The sequence below is a fragment of the Thunnus thynnus genome, chromosome 23 (genome assembly GCF_963924715.1).
Source record: "Thunnus thynnus chromosome 23, fThuThy2.1, whole genome shotgun sequence".
Taxonomy (NCBI): domain Eukaryota; kingdom Metazoa; phylum Chordata; class Actinopteri; order Scombriformes; family Scombridae; genus Thunnus; species Thunnus thynnus.
The window spans coordinates 6,526,347-6,545,627 of record NC_089539.1 but is presented as its reverse complement, the minus strand read 5'-3'; the positions used below and the strand labels follow the sequence as shown (position 1 = coordinate 6,545,627).

Here is a 19,281-nt window from a genome sequence, read left to right as displayed (position 1 = left end):
TAATTTTACATTAACATATAATGTGAAAGGCGTTGCTCATAGTGATTAACCCACTGAGAATTATCATCAGACTCTGCAGTTCCCCTCAGCTCTAAGGAGCATTTCAGCATCTTTAAGCTGATTGTTTTAGTTTTATAGTTCACAACTTTACTGTTTTGGTTCACTCTCACCACTCTCATCTGTGTCATTTCCAGCCACAGCAATAAGCTGTTTTCAGCTAAAAAAGCTCTGGTAAATCCACTGCACACTGTCTGCCCAACACCAAATTACAGACACAGAAAGTTAGCAACCAGCCGGTGAACGTAGTAGAGCATTTAGCAGCTAGAGAGCCAAACATTTCCCTCAGAAGTTAGAAGAGACCAAAACAAAGCTAAAAGTAGAGCAAATACTGCACAGGTGGTCATAAATACAACTCTAAATAAATGCTACAATTCTCGGTATCTGCTGGATGTGTAAATAGCCAACTGTTTGTGAACACATTTGGGATTTCAACTTTCTAGTGAAAGTATGTCAATGTTGTGTTTACAGCTTGTTGCGCTGCCCCCAAGTGGCCAAAAATGCAGGTAGTAAATTGTTAAGTGCATCTAAAGTGTTTTTGTGAAGAGGAGGAATGCCTGGAAAGTTCCTGCAAAAATGTTAACTGTCCAACTTACCCCAAACAGCCATGAACACAGCAAAGAAAACAGTCGCCCCATTGTCAAAGAGATGAGTGACCTGAAATAAAGAAAGGACAACCTTAATATGATTTGAAATTTGAAAGATACACAATTTATCTCAAGTTCACAGTGAATAACATTAACTTTAGTCTTATGACAGCAAATTGAGTTCATTGGTTAATCCCTGAACAACAAAGTTATAAATCAAACACATTTTGGCACCAGAGTTACCCTTAATTAACCACTAATGTGCTTAATCATTGAGAGTAAAAGTTGCATATTATTACACATAGTTGGTTCATGACACATTTTCCACATTTTCACTAACAAATAGGTGTTGGGAACATTTTTCCCCCTTGTTTTGGCTCCGTGGCAGCAATACCTTGGCGTAGATGCAGCTGTCTGACAGTTTCAAGTAGGGGCAGTACTGGTCACAGATGGGGCACATGATGATGTCAGTGGCCTGGCAGATTTCTTTACTGGAGAACAACAAACAATTAGTCCATCAAATTCTGATAAAGCAGCTATTACAGCATCCAGAAACAGTCAAAGTGCCTTTACTAAAACCCCAAACTAATGTAATGCAGTTTCTTATGTAAGTTTTTGATAAGATTTTGTTTGTCTGGAAAAAAATGACAACACTTTATTCTGCAGCACTACACAGTATTTTGGCCTTTTTTCTTAAGTGATGAACACCACACATTTACATTTTAGGCACTTATTTTACCAGAGCATCCTGAATAAGTTTAACTTCCTTTATTCCATCTGACAAGCATCTAATTTGATGGGTTACAAGGGACAATTTCACACCCTGTTGCCTTAACTGTAATCATCATTTGCATCAAGAGTAGTTACTTGACTTTCTCACTAAATAAATGCTGCATTTAATCTGTAGTTATTGAGCATTTGTGCAGCTTAAACAAACAACAAAATGAAGCAAGATAAGGCTTGGTCTGGCATAGACACTATTGTATACAATACCAGCTCTAGGGAAACTATTTTTATAAGAAAAGAGAGGAGGTGTGTTTACCTGACCTGGCACTGCTCCAGAGTGAAGATGCCGTACAGGAATACCAGGAGGCCGACCAGAGCTGCAGGAAATAGCATCCCTGTGTACCAGCCAAGCCAGGCGAAGTACAGACCGATCTTCTCCCCAAAATACCTCCTAAAACAGCGGCAGGGCAGAAGAGTTTGAGGCATCTTTAAGTCTGCCAAAAAGTGTCCTTAAAATATTCATATGACATAAATACTGTGTATATAATATACTGTATATACAGTATAATATCTGGTAAAGTTGCAGTCCAGTGCACAGCTGTTAACAACTGCACTCTGTTTGCTCACTGGATTGTGATGAAGAAACTTCTAAATAAAGGTACTAGAGTTTTACTGCTACTACTACTTATCTCATAATGTCTTGATTTAAATTGACATTAAAACCTCTTTAATTGTCTGAATGTAGTTACCTGATGAGGTCCAGTGGCTGGTACTTGTACCAAACCCCCCACCAGGCCCAGCACTCGTATAGCAGGTGCCGATGGTTCTCTGCTCCATGTGTTCTGATGGAGTTTTTGCTATGATAGCTCCCCTATTAAAATGTATACACATGTGTAATGTCACTGATAACATAATCTATGTATGTACTGGTCTAAAATTTCATGGAATTTCCTTTTTACACATCAGCGACCACATACATGTCAAAGCAAGCAGTGACGAATTCAAAACAGGTGGCAGAATTTAATTAATGAATGGATTTACGGAGATTAGGCAAATTACCTCATGAAGAGGGAAAGCTGCTTCATATGAATTATTGCTCAAAAGACGATTAACCCCTGGAATCAAAGACAGAGAATCATAAATGAAGAGCAACAGTCAGTGTGTCAGTCGAGCAGTGTAGAAGATACAATGCTGTAATTGTAACTGTTCCAACATGATCTGTTCAAATTTCTGACTTTTCAGTAACAGGCATTGCCTTGTTCTCCATGTTTGTACTTTCCATCTCACCCATTGCATGTAATGTTGCCTTATCAGTAAACTATGCCAATGTTGTTCTTTTTGCTAACACAAAACTAGCAGAAAACTAGCAAGCCTTGCTGAATCATGTCACCAAACCATCTAAGTAGAAATGTGATTAAGTATTCTGGGTTCAACAATATATATGGATAAATCATGGTACAGCTGTTGACTTTGTAAGCTTTGTAAAAGGGCTTGTCACGTTAGCTTGTTAATGCTACAAAAGTTTAGCATCTCGCTACAATGGTTGCATTTTAATTAATTTGAATGAATTACATGTTAAAATTTGTTGAAACTTGTTTTTTTTTTACAGCCCAATCAGGCACAGACTACTATTAGGTACTTAATTATACCAAAAGGATATGATAAGATAAGATTAACTTTAGGGAAAAGTGGACATTTGTAACTGCAGCAGCAAAAACTAGAGGTGCAGCTGGACAAACTGGGTTTCCTACTAGAACCTGATTTCAGCAGAGCTTCTCAATATTTTTCAGGGTTGATTTATGAAATATTATTGTCATTTTTGTTTTAATTTTATAAATAGAGACTGTAGGACCTCTAACATACTCACTAAGACTGCAAATATACTACAGGTTTACTAATGCAGAGAAAGGTCTTATTTGAATTAAGCATATTTACTAATGCCTTATCAATCAGTTATAAGCCATTTTTAAGACATTTTGGTTTGCCAGCATGTGGAAAATCCTCCATGACACTCCAGCATTCTTATAAATAATCCATCAAGTCTGCCAATCCATCAAATTGTAAATGTTAATGAATTCTTTATAAATGGATTTTGGTCCAAATCCCACCTGACCCCACTCATTGCCTCAAACACTGACAGTCAGATGGTCTCTCTACATTTCTTTTATCTTTCTTTTTTTTGCACCCCTTCCTGTTAAGCTTCAATTTTCCTTATTTTTAAAAATATTTCTGGTATTTGTGATAATGTTCAGGGAGAAACTCACCCATTTTATTTTTCCCCTCCTCATATTTGACCCGTTGGAGGATGTGGTGGACGATGCGACTTCTGGTGGCGTTGTTGAAAAATGTGTCTTTGTTGTGGATGATGAAACTACAGTGAAATGACATGGTTGTTAAAAATCTGTCTGCTGTGAATGATATTTCTTATCTGAGTGTGTGTGTGTGTGTGATGATTGGTATAAGAAAGGCAAGATAGAGAGTTTAAAGTGGCAAAAGCACAATAGAGTAAATTGAAAATGTACCAGGCAGGCACCAGGTATAAAGTTCAATTCATTTTGTGGGGATTTTTTAAAGTGCAGTTGTGTAGAAACTCACTGATGTATCCTTGATCGACTGAAAGGGGCGGTAAAGCTCTCGTTCTCCTCCAGGTCAGGCAGAGTGTTGTTGTGAAATTTCATGGGCTTACGGGGAAGCCAGCCTCGGAATTTGTTGATGCGCTTCTCCATCCTACAAGTGAAGTTTCTGTTAAAGTTGCCAGAGTTTTGCTTCGTTCACCGACCTAATGTTGCCTCTTACACTGAATACTCACCTGCTCATGAACTTGTGCCGTCGGTGCATGTAAAAGATTTTCCTCCTGGAATATTTAGGAATATTTGAAATAATATTTGGAAATGATGAACTTAGTACAGGGTGATATAGATCAGTAATGAGGTTATAGCTACAATGAATTGTACTACTTCTACTGCTGTTACCATTACTATTACTGCTTCTATTGCTGCTAAGTTGTGGTTCTACTAGCCATGTTGCTATGATAATACTACTGATAATACAAACATTAAAGGTACCCCTTGGAATTTTTTGACCATTAGTAGTGCTATGGAGCAATATTTTTACAGATAGGCCACTGTTTTATCACAAGCACCACAGTACACATTCCTGATGCCGGTTTCATGTTACTCTGTTGATTGTTGACAATATCGTACAAAGAAGCATAGCAATGTCCCAGCAAAGGCAAAAAATATTATGCTAGCTATGCTAACTTAAAATATATATAAAATAATGTTTTATGAGGAAGGAAATACATTGTGTAAGTAAATACACTTTGTAATGTAAACAAAGTGTTTGTTAATAAGAAAACTCCACAGGGTACCTTTAAGTTTTTTCCATTATAAGACACTTTCAGAAGTGGTTTTATCTCACCTAAAAGGCATGCGAATGTTCATGAGCTCTGCGTAATGGCAGAGAACATCCCATGGTGCATGAAGCTTCAGGAAGATCACGTCGCTGTTGGTTAAGGAGGCCTGTGACGAAACCAAACATACAAAACAACAATACAATGTCAGTAACAAAGATAAGTTAAATAACTAAAATAGGGAGGACCAGAGAATGTCATTTACATTTAATTTTCATTCTGTATTCACATTTATATATTTACAATGATAGTTTTGAGTTCCCTGACAGAGTAGGAGTCAGTCTAAAGGTACAAGAATCAAGGGTTAACTGTAAAAAGACCTAAAAATAACTAAATAGCTCCATGTAAGAAACACACACAAGTGGGCTGTTGAAGGAGACAAGGGCCCTTTGTCCTCCCCTGTGTGTCCTAGATAATGCTGACCTTGATGCTACAGCAGAAAGCGCAGAAATGAACACACACACACACACACACACACAGATCACAATATCTGCATTTCCTACTCTTTCAAGGGGTCCTTTTGCTAAATACGAAGCAGCAGGGGAGAAAATCAACAGCAGCTCATTAGTTTGGGTCTATGAGTGGTAACCAATGAACACCAGAACAGAACTCAGCTGTCAGACTTTGTAAGACCAGGTGAAAAGGCTCAGAGCATTTTAAGATTCAACAATCTGGCCATTGAAATTACATGCATTATAGGACTGAGCATTAAAATGCTTATTCAAACAAACTGGTATTGATGTTGCTCATGTTGCACATTATGAATGCAGCTGCATGTTTGCCAAAGTAATCACAGCAAATCTAATTCAACAAAAAATACCTACAGAGCTGCTTGTTTATTTGCTGTCATAAGTTTTCAAAGAACTGGCAATTTTTGCTTTGCAATAAGGCCAGAAAGTGAGAAACCCCTTTACTGAGCAGTGAGAGAAGATATGATTTTCCTCTTGGAAGAGATGGAGACCTAATGTGATAAGGCCACTTTTCCCCTGGAACCCCCTGGTAATAGCTTCTGCCCTGTTAAGGTGTGCTTGAGTAAGAAACTAAATCCCTATCAGTTGGAGTGCTGCTCTGTGGCTAAACCTGACCTCTGACCCTGTTGTGGAGTGCGAGAGGAAACATGATGAATTAATCAATAATTAATAACACAATAATAATCATTGGTTATCAACACATAATCATTTATGGTTTGAGTCATGATAAATATACCAGTTGAATATATCACATGTAGCACCTTGTTGAATATGAATGAATATGAATATTTCAGTGTCTTTAAGCTTATGGTTTTAGTATTGTTTTGGTTTTTGTTAGGGCCCACAACTTTTTTGTTTTGATCAAATCTCATCAGTGTCATCTCCAGTAGCAGCAGGCAACTGTTTTCAGCAAAAAAGCTCTGATTCTCCCACAATACACTACCTGACCGTAACCAAATGGCAGATAAAGTTTGAGACTAGCTGGGGAACATAGTGGAGCATTTAGTAGCTAAAGGGCCAGATAAATACGTCTCCAAATGAATGCTAATGTTGCCCCATGTCTGCTGGAGGTGTAAATAGGCAATGGCTAACACGTTTTCCATAATCTACTTTATAAGGTAATAATATGTCAATGTTGTGTTTACAGCTTGTTGTGCTGCCCCCAAGTGGCCAAAAAAATCAAATCTGGAAGTTTAAACAATAACTAATCATTTTTTGTATCTCTGTATTAGTTACTCAGCAGTCCAAGTGGAGTCATTAACTGTTTTGCAAAAACACATCAAAAATATTTGCTAAGCATGTGGATCATCTGTTACATTGGCATTTTCTGAAACCAGTGAGGAAAATGAAGTAAAATATTTCCTGCAGTTTATCAAAACAAATGTTTTATATTGTAAATATTCCTGGATGATTTAGCAGAACCCTTGTCAACGTAATGAAATAAGCAGCAAGTGTAAACGCTCTTCACCTCCTTTTCCATCTGTAAGCCCTCTGCTCGGATGTTCCGCTCAAATACCTCCCTCTTCTCTGATTGCGAACTGGACTTCCTGTAAACCAGGATGTAGTCGATGAGGCTCTTTCCATCGCTGAAACAAAGGCCGCTGGACTTACTCCTCCCCTGAAAGCAGACAACAGACAGAGAATCAGGAAATGTAACTATAAAGGAAGGAATCTCTGTATGTCTACAACAAGCTGTAAACACAACACTGACATATAATCACCTCATAAAAATGATATGGCGAATGTAAAAGAAAACAGTTGCCTGCTTACACACCCAGCAGACATGAGCAATATAAGCATTTATTTCAAATCATGTCTCAGGCTACCTAATAAATGTAAGTTAAATATTCACTCTCCTTTTTGCTCTATTTAATTCTCCACCAACCCTTTGGGGTAATATTTGACTCTTTAGTGGCTAAATGCTACACTATGTTGACCAGTTTACATGAGAGCTGTCTAGGTATTGAGAAATTGTCCCATTCTGAACAGGCACGTTTTGAACAGGCACTGCATTAGCAATAATAATTGGCCATTGAGACAAAGAGGAAAAACAAGTTGTGGGAGTTTGATTTGCATGGAAGTCAGTTTCATCGGGGAACTTCAGGGAACCATAGGTCGTCACCGGAATACTTTAGGGAAGGACACTAAAGCACTAGCTTACAAGGCAAATATCAGTACTTTTCAATTGGACAATCACTGAATTTCACCTCTTTCACAATAAACATCTCATCTGATTTATCTGTCCACTGCATTGTTTTAACCTTGTTCACATTTTTTAATTATACACATTAATTCTGAAGCCCTTTCCATGAAGGGCCTATACCTTCAGCTGGAATGGAAGGAGTGATGTCTCTGGGAGGCCCAGAGATTTTTTTTACCACTGACCTCTGGGAGGCCAGAATCAGACTTTGTGTTGTCATCAAGGATGCTGCTGTGGGTGACCGGGTTCAGCAGGGTGGAGTCATCATCTCTGGATGGGGTGCTGGTGCCCTCTGACCTTTCTCTCTCAAGCAGGACATTAACATCCTTCACAGCTGGAGGGAAGACAAGAATGGATAAAAAGTAGACTAATATTAGAAGTATTAATATGACAGTGAATGCTGTATGGTTACCAGTCTGCTGAATGAGCTTTTTCACAACAGCAGGGTCAGCTATCTTTTTACTCTATGGTTTGGGTTATTAAGTGCTGAACAGAGTGACTTGTTGAACAGAGAAGAGGTACTGTATTATCTGTAATTACGGTAAAATATTAAGAAATTTAAATGTACGTAAGCGTGTATTTTTGCCACTTGTGGGCAGCACAACAAGCTGTAAACACAACACTGACATATAATCTGATAAGAAAACAGTTGCCTGTTTACACACCCAGCAGACATGGAACAATATAAGCATTTATTTAAAATCATACCTCAGGCCACCTCACAAATGTAAGTTCAATATTCACTCTCCTTTTTTCTCTATTTTGTTCTCCAGCAATCCCTTGGAATAATATTTGACTCTTTAGTGAGTTTACTAAGTTTATCAAAGCTTCTTCACTGGAAACAGCTGTTTACTGCAGTTGGAAACAATGCTGTTGAGAGCAGTGAAACTGAACAGTTAAGTTACTGGCCATAAAATCAAAACAATTAGCTCTAAGAGGTTGAAACATTCCATAGATCTAAGTGGAACTGTTTGTTTCCTGAACTGTACAGCAAACCCTTTCTATCCTTGAGTGATAACTGTTCAATTCGGTTTTGCTTTTGGGATCTAAATAAGGCTTAGGCCATAAAGTATACCCTCTGCAGTCCAAAGGGGCCCCGCCCCACCTGTCAACAACTATTATAAGAATTACAATTTTTTATTTCTTTAATTAAAACAGATTACAATTACATAGGTTGCACATCATGATGTTGACTGTATATTCAGAGGCAATACTGGTGTAAAGATAAAATCAATATTTTAAAAAAATCTTTGCTGGTCCATATTTTTCTAGGAGCACTTCAAAGTGTGTATTTTATGCAGCAGTAGACACTGCATTGCACAGGTGACACACAGTTTCCATGGTATGCAAGAGGTAGCAAGGATGTTTGGGTTTTTACACCCACAATAACGTTTGTCAAAATCCTATGAGGAAATGTATAAATCAGCAAGTGCCCTAGCTGACCAATACAAAGATGAGTTATCTGCTCTCATTGAAACGTGCATTAGTGTTAAAATATAAAGAAAATCAAGCATGGCTCAGTCCAAGATTTTGTGCACACTCTGTTTATAAAGCATCACTCTATTCTACCAAGTGTGCCTGATGTAGCCATAGCTATTAAACTATTTTGTAACTCTACCTTTGAATGTCACAAGTGCCTAAAGATCCTTCTCAAAACTGAAACTAATTAAAACATATCACAAAAGCACCATGGCACAGGAGAGACTGTGGGAGCTGGCTATCTTGAGTATTGATAATAAACACGCTTATAGTCTTGACTTAAAGAGGGTGGTATGGGATTTTGTTCATCGATATGCCAAAAGATGTGTGCATATACTTGCCAGCAAGCCTGTAAGAGAAGCATCATAAACAGATACTGTAATCTTATTGCTTACTCTGATGAGGAGTGCTGATAACCTAAATGTTTCATCACATATATTGATGAATTGTGTTACCTGTTAAGATGAACATGTATTCACATTGTGAACCCTGGCATTTCAATTGATGTAATCTTTATTGTTCTGTTTGAGAAACCGATTTAAAATAAAAGTAATTTGGCCTTAAAGGAAAAGCTTGTTCTGTCTATCATCACAGTACAGTTATGTAACAATCTGAGTTGAGTGGGCAGGTGGGTTTTTTGCAATAACTTCGATAATGAAATCCTCCACTCTGCGACAATGACTAATGAGGAGAAGTCAAATACAGAGTACTCTGTACAGCTCCCGCAATCATGGCCATTACAGGATCAGCACCTTGGACAGTGGTCGTGATGCTTCAATAGAATGTTGGAAAGCTCCAACAGTTTAAAATTTACTCAATACAATAAACTCCATAATTTTATCCAGTGTTCTAAGTGGTCTGTTAAATTTCACTGTGCGTTTGAAATGATTTCAGGTGTTTAGTGTTTTCAGACAATTTCCATGACAATGGGACTGCCATTAATCTTGCAGCAATGTCATAAACCAAAGTATTGGACAAACTGAAATTCTGCCAATATGATAGCACTAGATAAAAAGTTAATGGATCACCATCATGATTCACACTGAGGGGGACATGACTGTCTGACGTTTTGCTCAAAACCACAAATGCTTGCGTAGATGAAATCATCACAAAAGTCTTAAGGATAAATCATTTGGGAACCATGACTGTCTGCGTAAAATTTTGTAACAATCCATCCACTAGATGTTGAGATATTTCCCTGTAGAGAAAATTTGACCTGCTGGTGGTCCAGAGTTATTAGGGTTCCCTCTACCAAATTCCATAGTAATTCATCCAATAGCTGTTAAGACAGCCTGTTGGTTGGTCCACTAGCTGTCGAGATATTTCAGTCTGGAACAAAGTGATGGACAGTCAGACTGACTGAAAAAATGATATTGTCAACCCTAAAGCCATGCCACTAGTACGGCTAAAATGTAGACAGGAATACAGATTGGATTTCTTGGACCTTGTGACACTCATTTGTTGCCTGTTAGGTTTCTATCAGTGATCTTTATATTCTAGTAAATGTTGACTGGAAATGTAATTTTTTACATGTGAGGCACATCATAAAACTGTCTTTTAAGTCTCTCATAGTGCAGTTCATTTTTAGTAGGGGGCAGTGGCACTTGCTGTGATAATAATTAGATGTAGGGGGAAGAGATTTGTAATGTAAATACAAATATTTAACAAGTTTATGTACTGTGATTATACAGTAGCCTGCAACTACATCCAGTACAACACTTCTATTACATACTGAATAGCTTTTTATGTTTAAACAGGGATTAGCTTTTTGTTGCCCTATCTAGATCTATTCATTTTAACCATGCCAATGCAGCAGCCCAACTTGTGGTGTACACATACACGGCTTGGTTAAGTGGTACTTTCAGATCACACACTTATTACTTGAAGCTGCCCAATATTACTGCCATTGAAAGTGTTGTGCTTTGCTCAAGAGACTCGTCTAGGAGTTGCTGAAGGATTGGAGAGCTTCTTTACCCACCCAAGGTTGCCAGCCAATCTGGGGACTGACTTCCCTTACTTCTAGGTCATTGTGTCTGTGGGTCTCACCGAGGGGAGGCACATCGTCTTGAGTGCTGGAGTCCGGGGCTTCAGCCGAGGATTCCTCCATGATTTCTGCCTTCCCACAAGAGGGGAAGGCGAGAGGTCTGTCCGCTGCCTGGTAGCCAGTGGCTGAAGGATGCAGCGAGACTCTGTGTCTGTGGAGGCTCTGCTGCTGGGGTTCAGACCCATGTAGAAATAAACTCACACCTGTAGGACACAGAAAGCTTCATTTCACTTTCTTTCTTTATGTTTTGCAGCATTTATAACATAATTAAAAATAGAGAGGGGCAAAAAATTTTTGGAAAGATAAATTATTAGACAATTAGACTTAATACTTGAGGGCAGCACAGCAAGCTGTAAACACAACATTGAAATAATATCACTTCATGAAGTGTAGAACATTAGAAAACAGTTGCTTATTTATATCAAAAGTAAGTCTTTATTATTCTCACTCTCATTTCAGCTCTGTTTTGGCCTCCTCCAACTCCTGGAAAATATCTGGTTCTTTAGCTGAATGCACCACTATGTTCCCCAACTAGTTGCTAACTTTGTCTGCCACATGATGCTGGACAGAATAAGGCTGCCCAGTGTGTCTGAAAACGACCCATTCCGTCACCACTGGATGTTCCTGCCATATTTTTTAGTTTGGAAATGTCTCAAGTAACCCAGAAATAATAGTTTCAAATGCATACAGGACAAAACTCCAAAGCTTTGTGCAACAGATGAACACAGACATTGGAAATCTGACTCTTTGCTAGCTTAAGTCCATTTTAGCAAAAAGTAGTCTGTGAAACAGTTCACAGATGTTGGATGGATAACCACTCACACGAACGCAAACTTTTTTTCTGTGTAAAAGCTAATTTAGAAAAGCTGAAATGGAACGAGGAGGAGGATGAATAGAGAGACGAATAGTGTAAGACAAGATGTGTGAAAGTCAAAGAGGGAAGACAGGGGTGGCTGTCTTAGAAGTCTGCGTACTGAATTTTCATTTGTGACAGCAAAGGTGACTCAGCTAAATTTTTCTGCTGAGTCGTAGTACCAGGGACAGAGATAAAGTTAGGGGAAGCGTCTCAGCTCTTAATCAGCCGTTGATGCTTTGGAAAATTGAAGCCTATGGATAGAGCTAATAGAGACACAGTAAATTTCATACTAGTGAGAGATCAGCAGTCTGCTTCCTCTTCCTTTACTCAGACCATTAGCAAGCAAAGAGAGACAAAGAGGGGTTTGGATATCTAACCAGGAGCTAAAGAGGTCAGGCTGAGAAAAAGTTCAAGAAAATCTGGATTCATCCAGAGATGAGGGTGATATCATTGCAGCGGAATTTCAATGAAGTCTTTTTTCATTTTTAAAGTAAACTGCAGATCTTTTTTTTCTCAAACCCTTGTGGTTTGATGTACTGTACTGTATATACAGCACATGAAAAAGAGCTTGGTAATTAAAAGACTTGAGACAAGAGGCTTGTTCGGTCTGTTATTTTGCACTTCCTCCACATACATGTATATAATGACTATGGGGATCATCAACACTAGCTTGTTAACTTTACCTCCCCGTATTCAAAGAACTCACCGACCCCGTTTCCTCAGCAGCACTCCCAACACCGGTCTCATTAAAGGGAGAGAGAATTGCTTACTATAAATATTGGCTCTCAGAGGAGAGACACTACATATTAGCCTACATGCTGCTATGCCGAGACAGTGACCAAACAATGTATCCATCAAACTTTAACAGCCCTGTGGTACGTCTGTAACCCAAGCCACAGCTGACGTCACATGGTACTGAAGATTTGGCAACACACACACAGAAGTGCAGCAGCGTGTTCTCTTCTAAACTCGGCTACAGTATATAAGAGCTCTGATGTTTCAATAGCTGTTTGATAGTTTTTTCCCCTATTCATTTTCATTCTTGAAAACAAAGACAAAATTAAGAGGGCTACTAGCTGTTCAAGCTGCACACAAGCAGTCCCATGAGTTGTAATTACAAACAAGATTTTACAATAGCTAAGAATTACTAATGTAAGCTAACGGTAAGTGTGACTTACCATTAGACTTACAGTTCTGACTTGCTGGTGACCTTTGAAGTCTGACCACTTGCCAGCACATAATCAAACTTTTACAGTCACTACAGGCCGTATTATTACTCAGTGGATGCTTTCTCTTTTAACATTTTTTGTTGGCATCCTTCATGTATTAAGTACACCTTCCCAGGGCCAATAGTGGGACTTCGAGCTGCAACAAAGAGTGTAGTATATGGTTGTGTAGTATATCGGCTGCTTTGAATTGTAACAAAAAGGGAAAATGCATGATAAGACACATTAAAGCTGCACTGTCTAACTCATTTTATTCATTTACCTTTGTTTACTCAGGGGCAGATGATTACTCTACAACAACCTGAAAACCCCTGATTAACATTTTATCGGTAACGTTGTTGTGGCTGATGAGTTGGCACACAATTGCATATTAACACATTCAGCAGACATTGGCAACATTAGCATTCATCGGTCCACTTGATGAACCAAAGTCCTACATTGACTCTCCTTATCTCTGTTTTGGTGTCAATCAACTCCAACAACGAATACTCATGTCTTAGCTTGCTAGATGCGGTTATCACTTTACTGATTTAAATCATTTTGTTCAGTTGAGTTTACAATCCTGTGTAATTTTATCTCTGCAGTTCAAAAAAGACAAACAGGGTGGTGATTCTTCTCTAGTAAAATGATCAAGCTGATCCCATTATGTCAGTTTCAGTAGCCTGGTTCTCCTTTTATGTACGGTATCAATAATTAAATATTGTCAACCCAATAGTTTTGAATCAGGACCTTTAGTATTTGGAGCAAGTAGCTCATGAAAATTAATGTATGCAAAACTAAGTAGGCTACGCCAGTTACTTTAATGTGCCGGATGCATATTTCATCATTTCATATCTTATGCTGCTCATCTGATTTTCAGGTCGTCGCTACAGATGGCAAACATTAATTAGACTTCCACTAAAAAAGTTTGTGCCTTCTCAGTCAACAAAAGGTGATTACAGATCCCAAAATGGATCACTGAGTGTGAAGTTAGGTAATGTTATGTTGAAAGCGATGCCTAAATCAGTTGCTGGATTTGTAAGTATTCTGATTCAATGAGTGGAAGTACACTGGATTTGAATTTGAAAAATTACTATTAGACCCTAACTCTAATTAAAGTCATTATTATGGGAAAGAAATAAATTCAGTGACTGACACTGGTAAATGCACAGTTGACAAAATCTTCTGATGCTTGCATACTTAGCCACCAATTTATCGCATATCTCATCCTGTTTTGATTTAAAGGGTCACTCCATTTATTTTACTCATCAAGATCAGCTTACTCATTATTGGAAGTGCTGCTCAGCCTGTGAAAACAGTTGTATATAATGTCTTCTGTTGCTCTGGATAGAGCTTTCTGATGTGGAAATAATCCCTATGATGTCATTGGGTTTATCTTGGCTCAGGATTGGAGACTACAAATTTTTGACAGAAAGCCTGCATTAAAAATGAGACTTTTAGTTTGAAAGATTTGGCCACTCACCTGGCAGGGAAGGTCTAACAAAAGACACTACTGAGTTGCATGATGGCAGGTGTAGGATCTGGTGTTTTTTGGAGCTTTACTCATACTACAGTCAGGATATCCTGGTTTCTGCTACCCCAATTTTAACCATATTTTAAAACCTGCCCCTCAGAGGAGCCCAAACTTTATGGAAGTGCAATACTAAACCCCTGGAGTGTTTAAAATACATTTGGTTTGGCTATTAACTCCTCATGTAATTAGCTTGCAGTACCACAATATAAACAGCAGGACATTATGTCTAAAACAGGACTATTGCCACATCAAATTAGGTTTTATGAACAACTACTTAATTGTAGGTTTCTTCTCAAGTCATTAGTATTTTTCATATTTGATGATAAATGAAGCCACATTTGTTATATTTGTGCCTCTAGTTGGTGAGAGAGACAAAAACAAAACTGAAAAAATACACAGCTAAAAAACAGTCAATAACATAGTGGTTTCTTGCGTAATACAACCCAGTCTGGAGATGACAGCTCACACAGTGAATAGAGTGGAAGACTGCAGGGGGAGACAGAAGAAGAATGGGAGGTGGTAGGGTGAGATGTGTTGCCGAGGGGATCGCGTGTCAGTCACTTGTGAGGAGGAATCTTTCCTTCATTCCTTCTGGATGCACCCATCATGCCCTAGCGGGGACAGGGTGGGGGTTGTATGGTCTACCTGATGGTGAACAGCAAAGATTTTGCACCTGCCAACCTGCTACTGGTGCCTGGACAAAGTCGCAGCACACACACACACACACACACACACATACACACACTCCTCACAGAGGCATGACCCAGTTCTCTGTCTTAGAACCAATACATCATGGAGGCTAAAGAAGTGGTGTATGAAAAAAAACACATTTACAACCAAGGGAAGGGACAACAACTGGGTGAGTGAGGAGGAGAGAAAACAAGTGTATGTGAAGGTCAAATGCTTGCATGGTCACAAAGAACTGCCTGAAAGAATGATGGAGCAGCGTAAAGCGGAGTGTGAGTAGGACACTGTAGCACATGGGAGCATTGCGGTAAAAAAACATCCACTCTGGAGAACAAGCTGCCTTTGCTTGCGGACAACTTGACAACACTCACCGTGTGAAGGTGGAGAGAGGTAGGGAGGCAGCTTCACCCCTCAGAGGAGAAGAGAGAGAGAGAGGGGGGGGGGGGGGCTTCCCAGCTGAGCCGCAGCAGACGCCAAAGCAGCCAGAAGACTCTTCCCCATACACACACACACGCACATACAAACAGCGGTCACCCCTCCTCCCCCCCCCCAGCCCCAGCGTGCAAATGACCTCGCTGAGGGAAACAAACAAACACGACGTCCCACGAGGGAAACCAGCATCCCCACTTTTCACTCCGTACTCCTCATCACTGCATTGGTCAATCCAACATCACTATACACACAAACACGCACACACAAGCACTCACACAGACGGATCTGTCATAGTGTAGATGCTACGACCAGGCAGCAGAAAAGCTCACAAAAGCTGTCAAAGATCTTCTCTGAGGAAAAAAAAAAAACATAAGCATGAGCAGGATGTTTACAGTGAGCGAGAGAGAGGGAGAGAGGGAGAGAGAGAGAGAGAGAGAGAGAGAGAGAGAGAGAGAGAGAGAGAGAGAGAGAGACAGAGAGAGAGCGAGAGAGCGAGGTAGAGAGGCAGAGAGGAGGTGCGTGCCTCTAATCGGCATTCTTAATCAGTCTCCCTTGGCAGCCAATCAGAGGTTAAGCTGCTCTGACAGCAGCCAATCAGAAAAAAGGGCTGGCTGTGTCAGTGTTGCTGCAGCCCAAAACAATGACAGTTGGCACTGATGACAGTGTCAGTATGTACCTCTGATGAGGACTCAAGGGCATAGACACATGCAGCAAAGAACACACACACACTTACAAACAAGTAGATGTATAATTTGAAATAATGATTTTTTTTTGGTTGAATTTATATTTGTGGGCTAGATCCATGTTTCTATGGGAGAAAACCAGAATAACCAGAGAAAACCCAACTGACACAGAGAGAACATACAAACTCAACATGAAAAGGATCCTGGCAGGGGATGATTTGCTTAACCCCTCCCACGCACAGTGATTGTCCAATCAAAGCTTAGCAACTGTATCTAGGCATGGCAGGACTGCCAGGCTTTGAATTTCCTCTCATGGGGTTTGGAGGGTGCTGTATTGTGTAAACTGTAAGGAGTGGATTAAACTGTGTGTTTGTCAGCTCTAACATTATCATGTTCAGCTAACTAGCTTACTACACAACCCAACCCAGGTAACTTGCAGTACGTCCAAAAGCGTAGCAGCATATTATTAGCTCATAACATCATTTTGTGAATTGCAAACTACGTTAGAAAGAAGCCAGTAACTTTCTGGAATCTCCACTGGTGTCCTGGCAGCTGGTCTCGATCAAGAAATAGAATGCTGAATTTTTAAAAAGTTTTTACATTTCAGTTTTTGTACAGATTAAACAACACTTATGCACTTGCAACGCTTGCAACTTGCTATATTCTGTTGGAGGTCTTTAGGATATGAGAAAAAGTTAATTAGGAGAATATGACTCCTGCACTTCTTGTGACGCGATCACCTAGAGAAGCTTAAGAAGAGTTGTTGGAACTGCAACTAAACTCCACTAAAGTCCACTTGCAATTGGACAGTGGTGTTAGAGAGTGGAGTTTCTTCCCACGCAAACATCTTTGGCCAAGTAAACATACTGGCTTTCAGAGAGCACAGAAAGCCACAAACAGCCAAGTTTAATTTTGTCACATCACTGCAATACTAGACCTGCAGCCGGCGACATTTGTCATTTTAACCAATAAAAGCAACAATCAGTGCCGGCTAAAGAGGTGCTGCTACCTGAATGTTTTGTACACAGAAAGAAAGAGGAGCGATAACAAATTCAACAACAGATTTGTTAGCTTCGGCGAAAACCTGTAGATTTTGCCAATTTAAGTGTCTCTCTACATAGTAGTCAGTATACTATACAGTAGACCAAGTTGGAAATAAAAAACACAGCACGGCAAAAACAATGATGTAATTTACACGTGTCTACTATTTTACTATTATCCATTATAAAGAACAAGATGTGAGCATGCTCTCTTCTACAGGAGTTTGATTATACCTAAGAACAGCAAGTGACATTACATCATCTGAATAAAGGTGTAGCTCAAGCCACCACTGGCATTCAAACCGCAGGGAAGCTGCTATCACTCACATATTAATTGACAACTCTTTTTATGCAGGAACTAACACAAGACTGAATCGTTTTATGAATTGTTTTATGTTGTAAAATGTATAAAAATAGTCTGCTTTGAATAATAATTTGTATCTGAATATGGTCTTTCAACAAAAAAGTTCAATTAAGTACTTACAAATTGTTAAAATGACATCTACTTCCTCTCCATCATTGAAAATTCTAGATTCTATGAATATGTAAATATTTTTAATTTTCAAAGTTTATCTGCTGCATCAGGATGTCCCCTGCTTCACTGGAAAGTCCATTCTCAGTGTGTGTGCACGAGAAGCTTCATGTTTCACACTTGTGTAAGTTGCATACTGGACCACGATTGGCTTTCAAACTAGTTGTGATGTCACAAATCATGCTTATATGTACACGCCTTTAACTCAGATTTAAGGTGATCACAGGGAAACTTTCCTCCTTTAGAATGTGAAAACAAACTTTGCACATACATCATTCTGCACAGTGAAGCTCAAACATCCAACTGAAGAAACAAGAAGAAAGACACATTTTTGAGTTGAGGGGGACTTTAAACTTCAATCTGCTGCTCCAGTAAAGTGAGGGCTCATAGTTTAAACCTTTGCTGTACTGCTATCTACATACTAGTGCTGCTGTCGCGGATTGTCTCCTGGCTGGCACTGCAGGTGGGCAGTGGGGTGATTGATAGCGATGCCGGGCAGGACACAGGCTCAAGATGCTCACTGGTGGGTGGGACGGCGGAGGACTCAGAGTGAACGCAGTCTGGACTTGGTAGATTCTGGCCACTCGCTGGGAAAGGGCTGTTCCAGTGGGAGAACCCGATGGCCACTTGACCCCCGAGGTCAAACCCTGCTGACGGAGTCAAACCACAAAAAGAACACAGACTGATGAAGAGACAGTTATTCACACTCCAACCTACTGCCAGCAAACAAACATACATTTTCCAAGAGTCACAGTGGAATATGAAACTGAAAACTGTACTTCTCCTCTGTCATACATGATTATAGTTGCATCTGCTATGAGGACTCTGTGAGCTTCTTAACAGTACCAACAGTCAAAGTATTAGTCATTTCCTCTGCAATGTTGCCCTCTAGTGGTGGGATCATTATAACATCTCCACACCTTTGAATTATCTGCTGAAATACCAACTTTAAATGTCATCATGCATTATACAGTACCTTACTGAGTCTTGCAGTCGCAAATAAAGGTGTTTACAGAGAACATGAAGCACTCAGAAACTCAGCAACTGTACTGTCACTAATGTTACAACTTCTACAGGCTAATCATAATCATATTTTGATCAGATGATCAAAACATGTAAACTGACAGGATGAAAGCATATTCCTGACTAAAATCAACATATATGTTCAAGTATTTGACATTCACTGCCATATATCAAAGCACAATAACAGTGGGTCTGATAAGAATGTACCCTTTGTGTTATACAACCAGTCAGTAATACAAACAAACAAGGTACTGACTTAAAAGACGACATTATTAAAAATTATTAGGTGGAGGTTTGGTGGTAAGAGTGTTTGT

At 39.4% G+C, this 19,281-nt stretch overlaps 1 protein-coding gene across 2 annotated transcripts in view; it reads right to left on the bottom strand.

Moving 5' to 3' along the window:
* Positions 1-19,281, bottom strand: part of LOC137175805 (anoctamin-4-like) — a 49,086-nt gene that overhangs the window by 19,272 nt on the left and 10,533 nt on the right. The window contains exons 3-15 of one of the 2 annotated variants that reach the window (XM_067581698.1): positions 18,367-18,594; positions 10,978-11,178; positions 7,638-7,786; positions 6,721-6,870; positions 4,791-4,891; positions 4,180-4,224; positions 3,966-4,097; positions 3,635-3,741; positions 2,430-2,485; positions 2,120-2,241; positions 1,687-1,821; positions 1,039-1,135; positions 654-714 (exon numbers count right to left, since the gene is read on the bottom strand). In XM_067581698.1, the coding sequence (XP_067437799.1) occupies positions 654-714; positions 1,039-1,135; positions 1,687-1,821; positions 2,120-2,241; positions 2,430-2,485; positions 3,635-3,741; positions 3,966-4,097; positions 4,180-4,224; positions 4,791-4,891; positions 6,721-6,870; positions 7,638-7,786; positions 10,978-11,178; positions 18,367-18,594 (1,584 nt within the window). The remainder of the gene's footprint in view (positions 1-653; positions 715-1,038; positions 1,136-1,686; positions 1,822-2,119; positions 2,242-2,429; positions 2,486-3,634; positions 3,742-3,965; positions 4,098-4,179; positions 4,225-4,790; positions 4,892-6,720; positions 6,871-7,637; positions 7,787-10,977; positions 11,179-18,366; positions 18,595-19,281) is intronic. The other variant, XM_067581699.1, reaches the window with a different exon arrangement.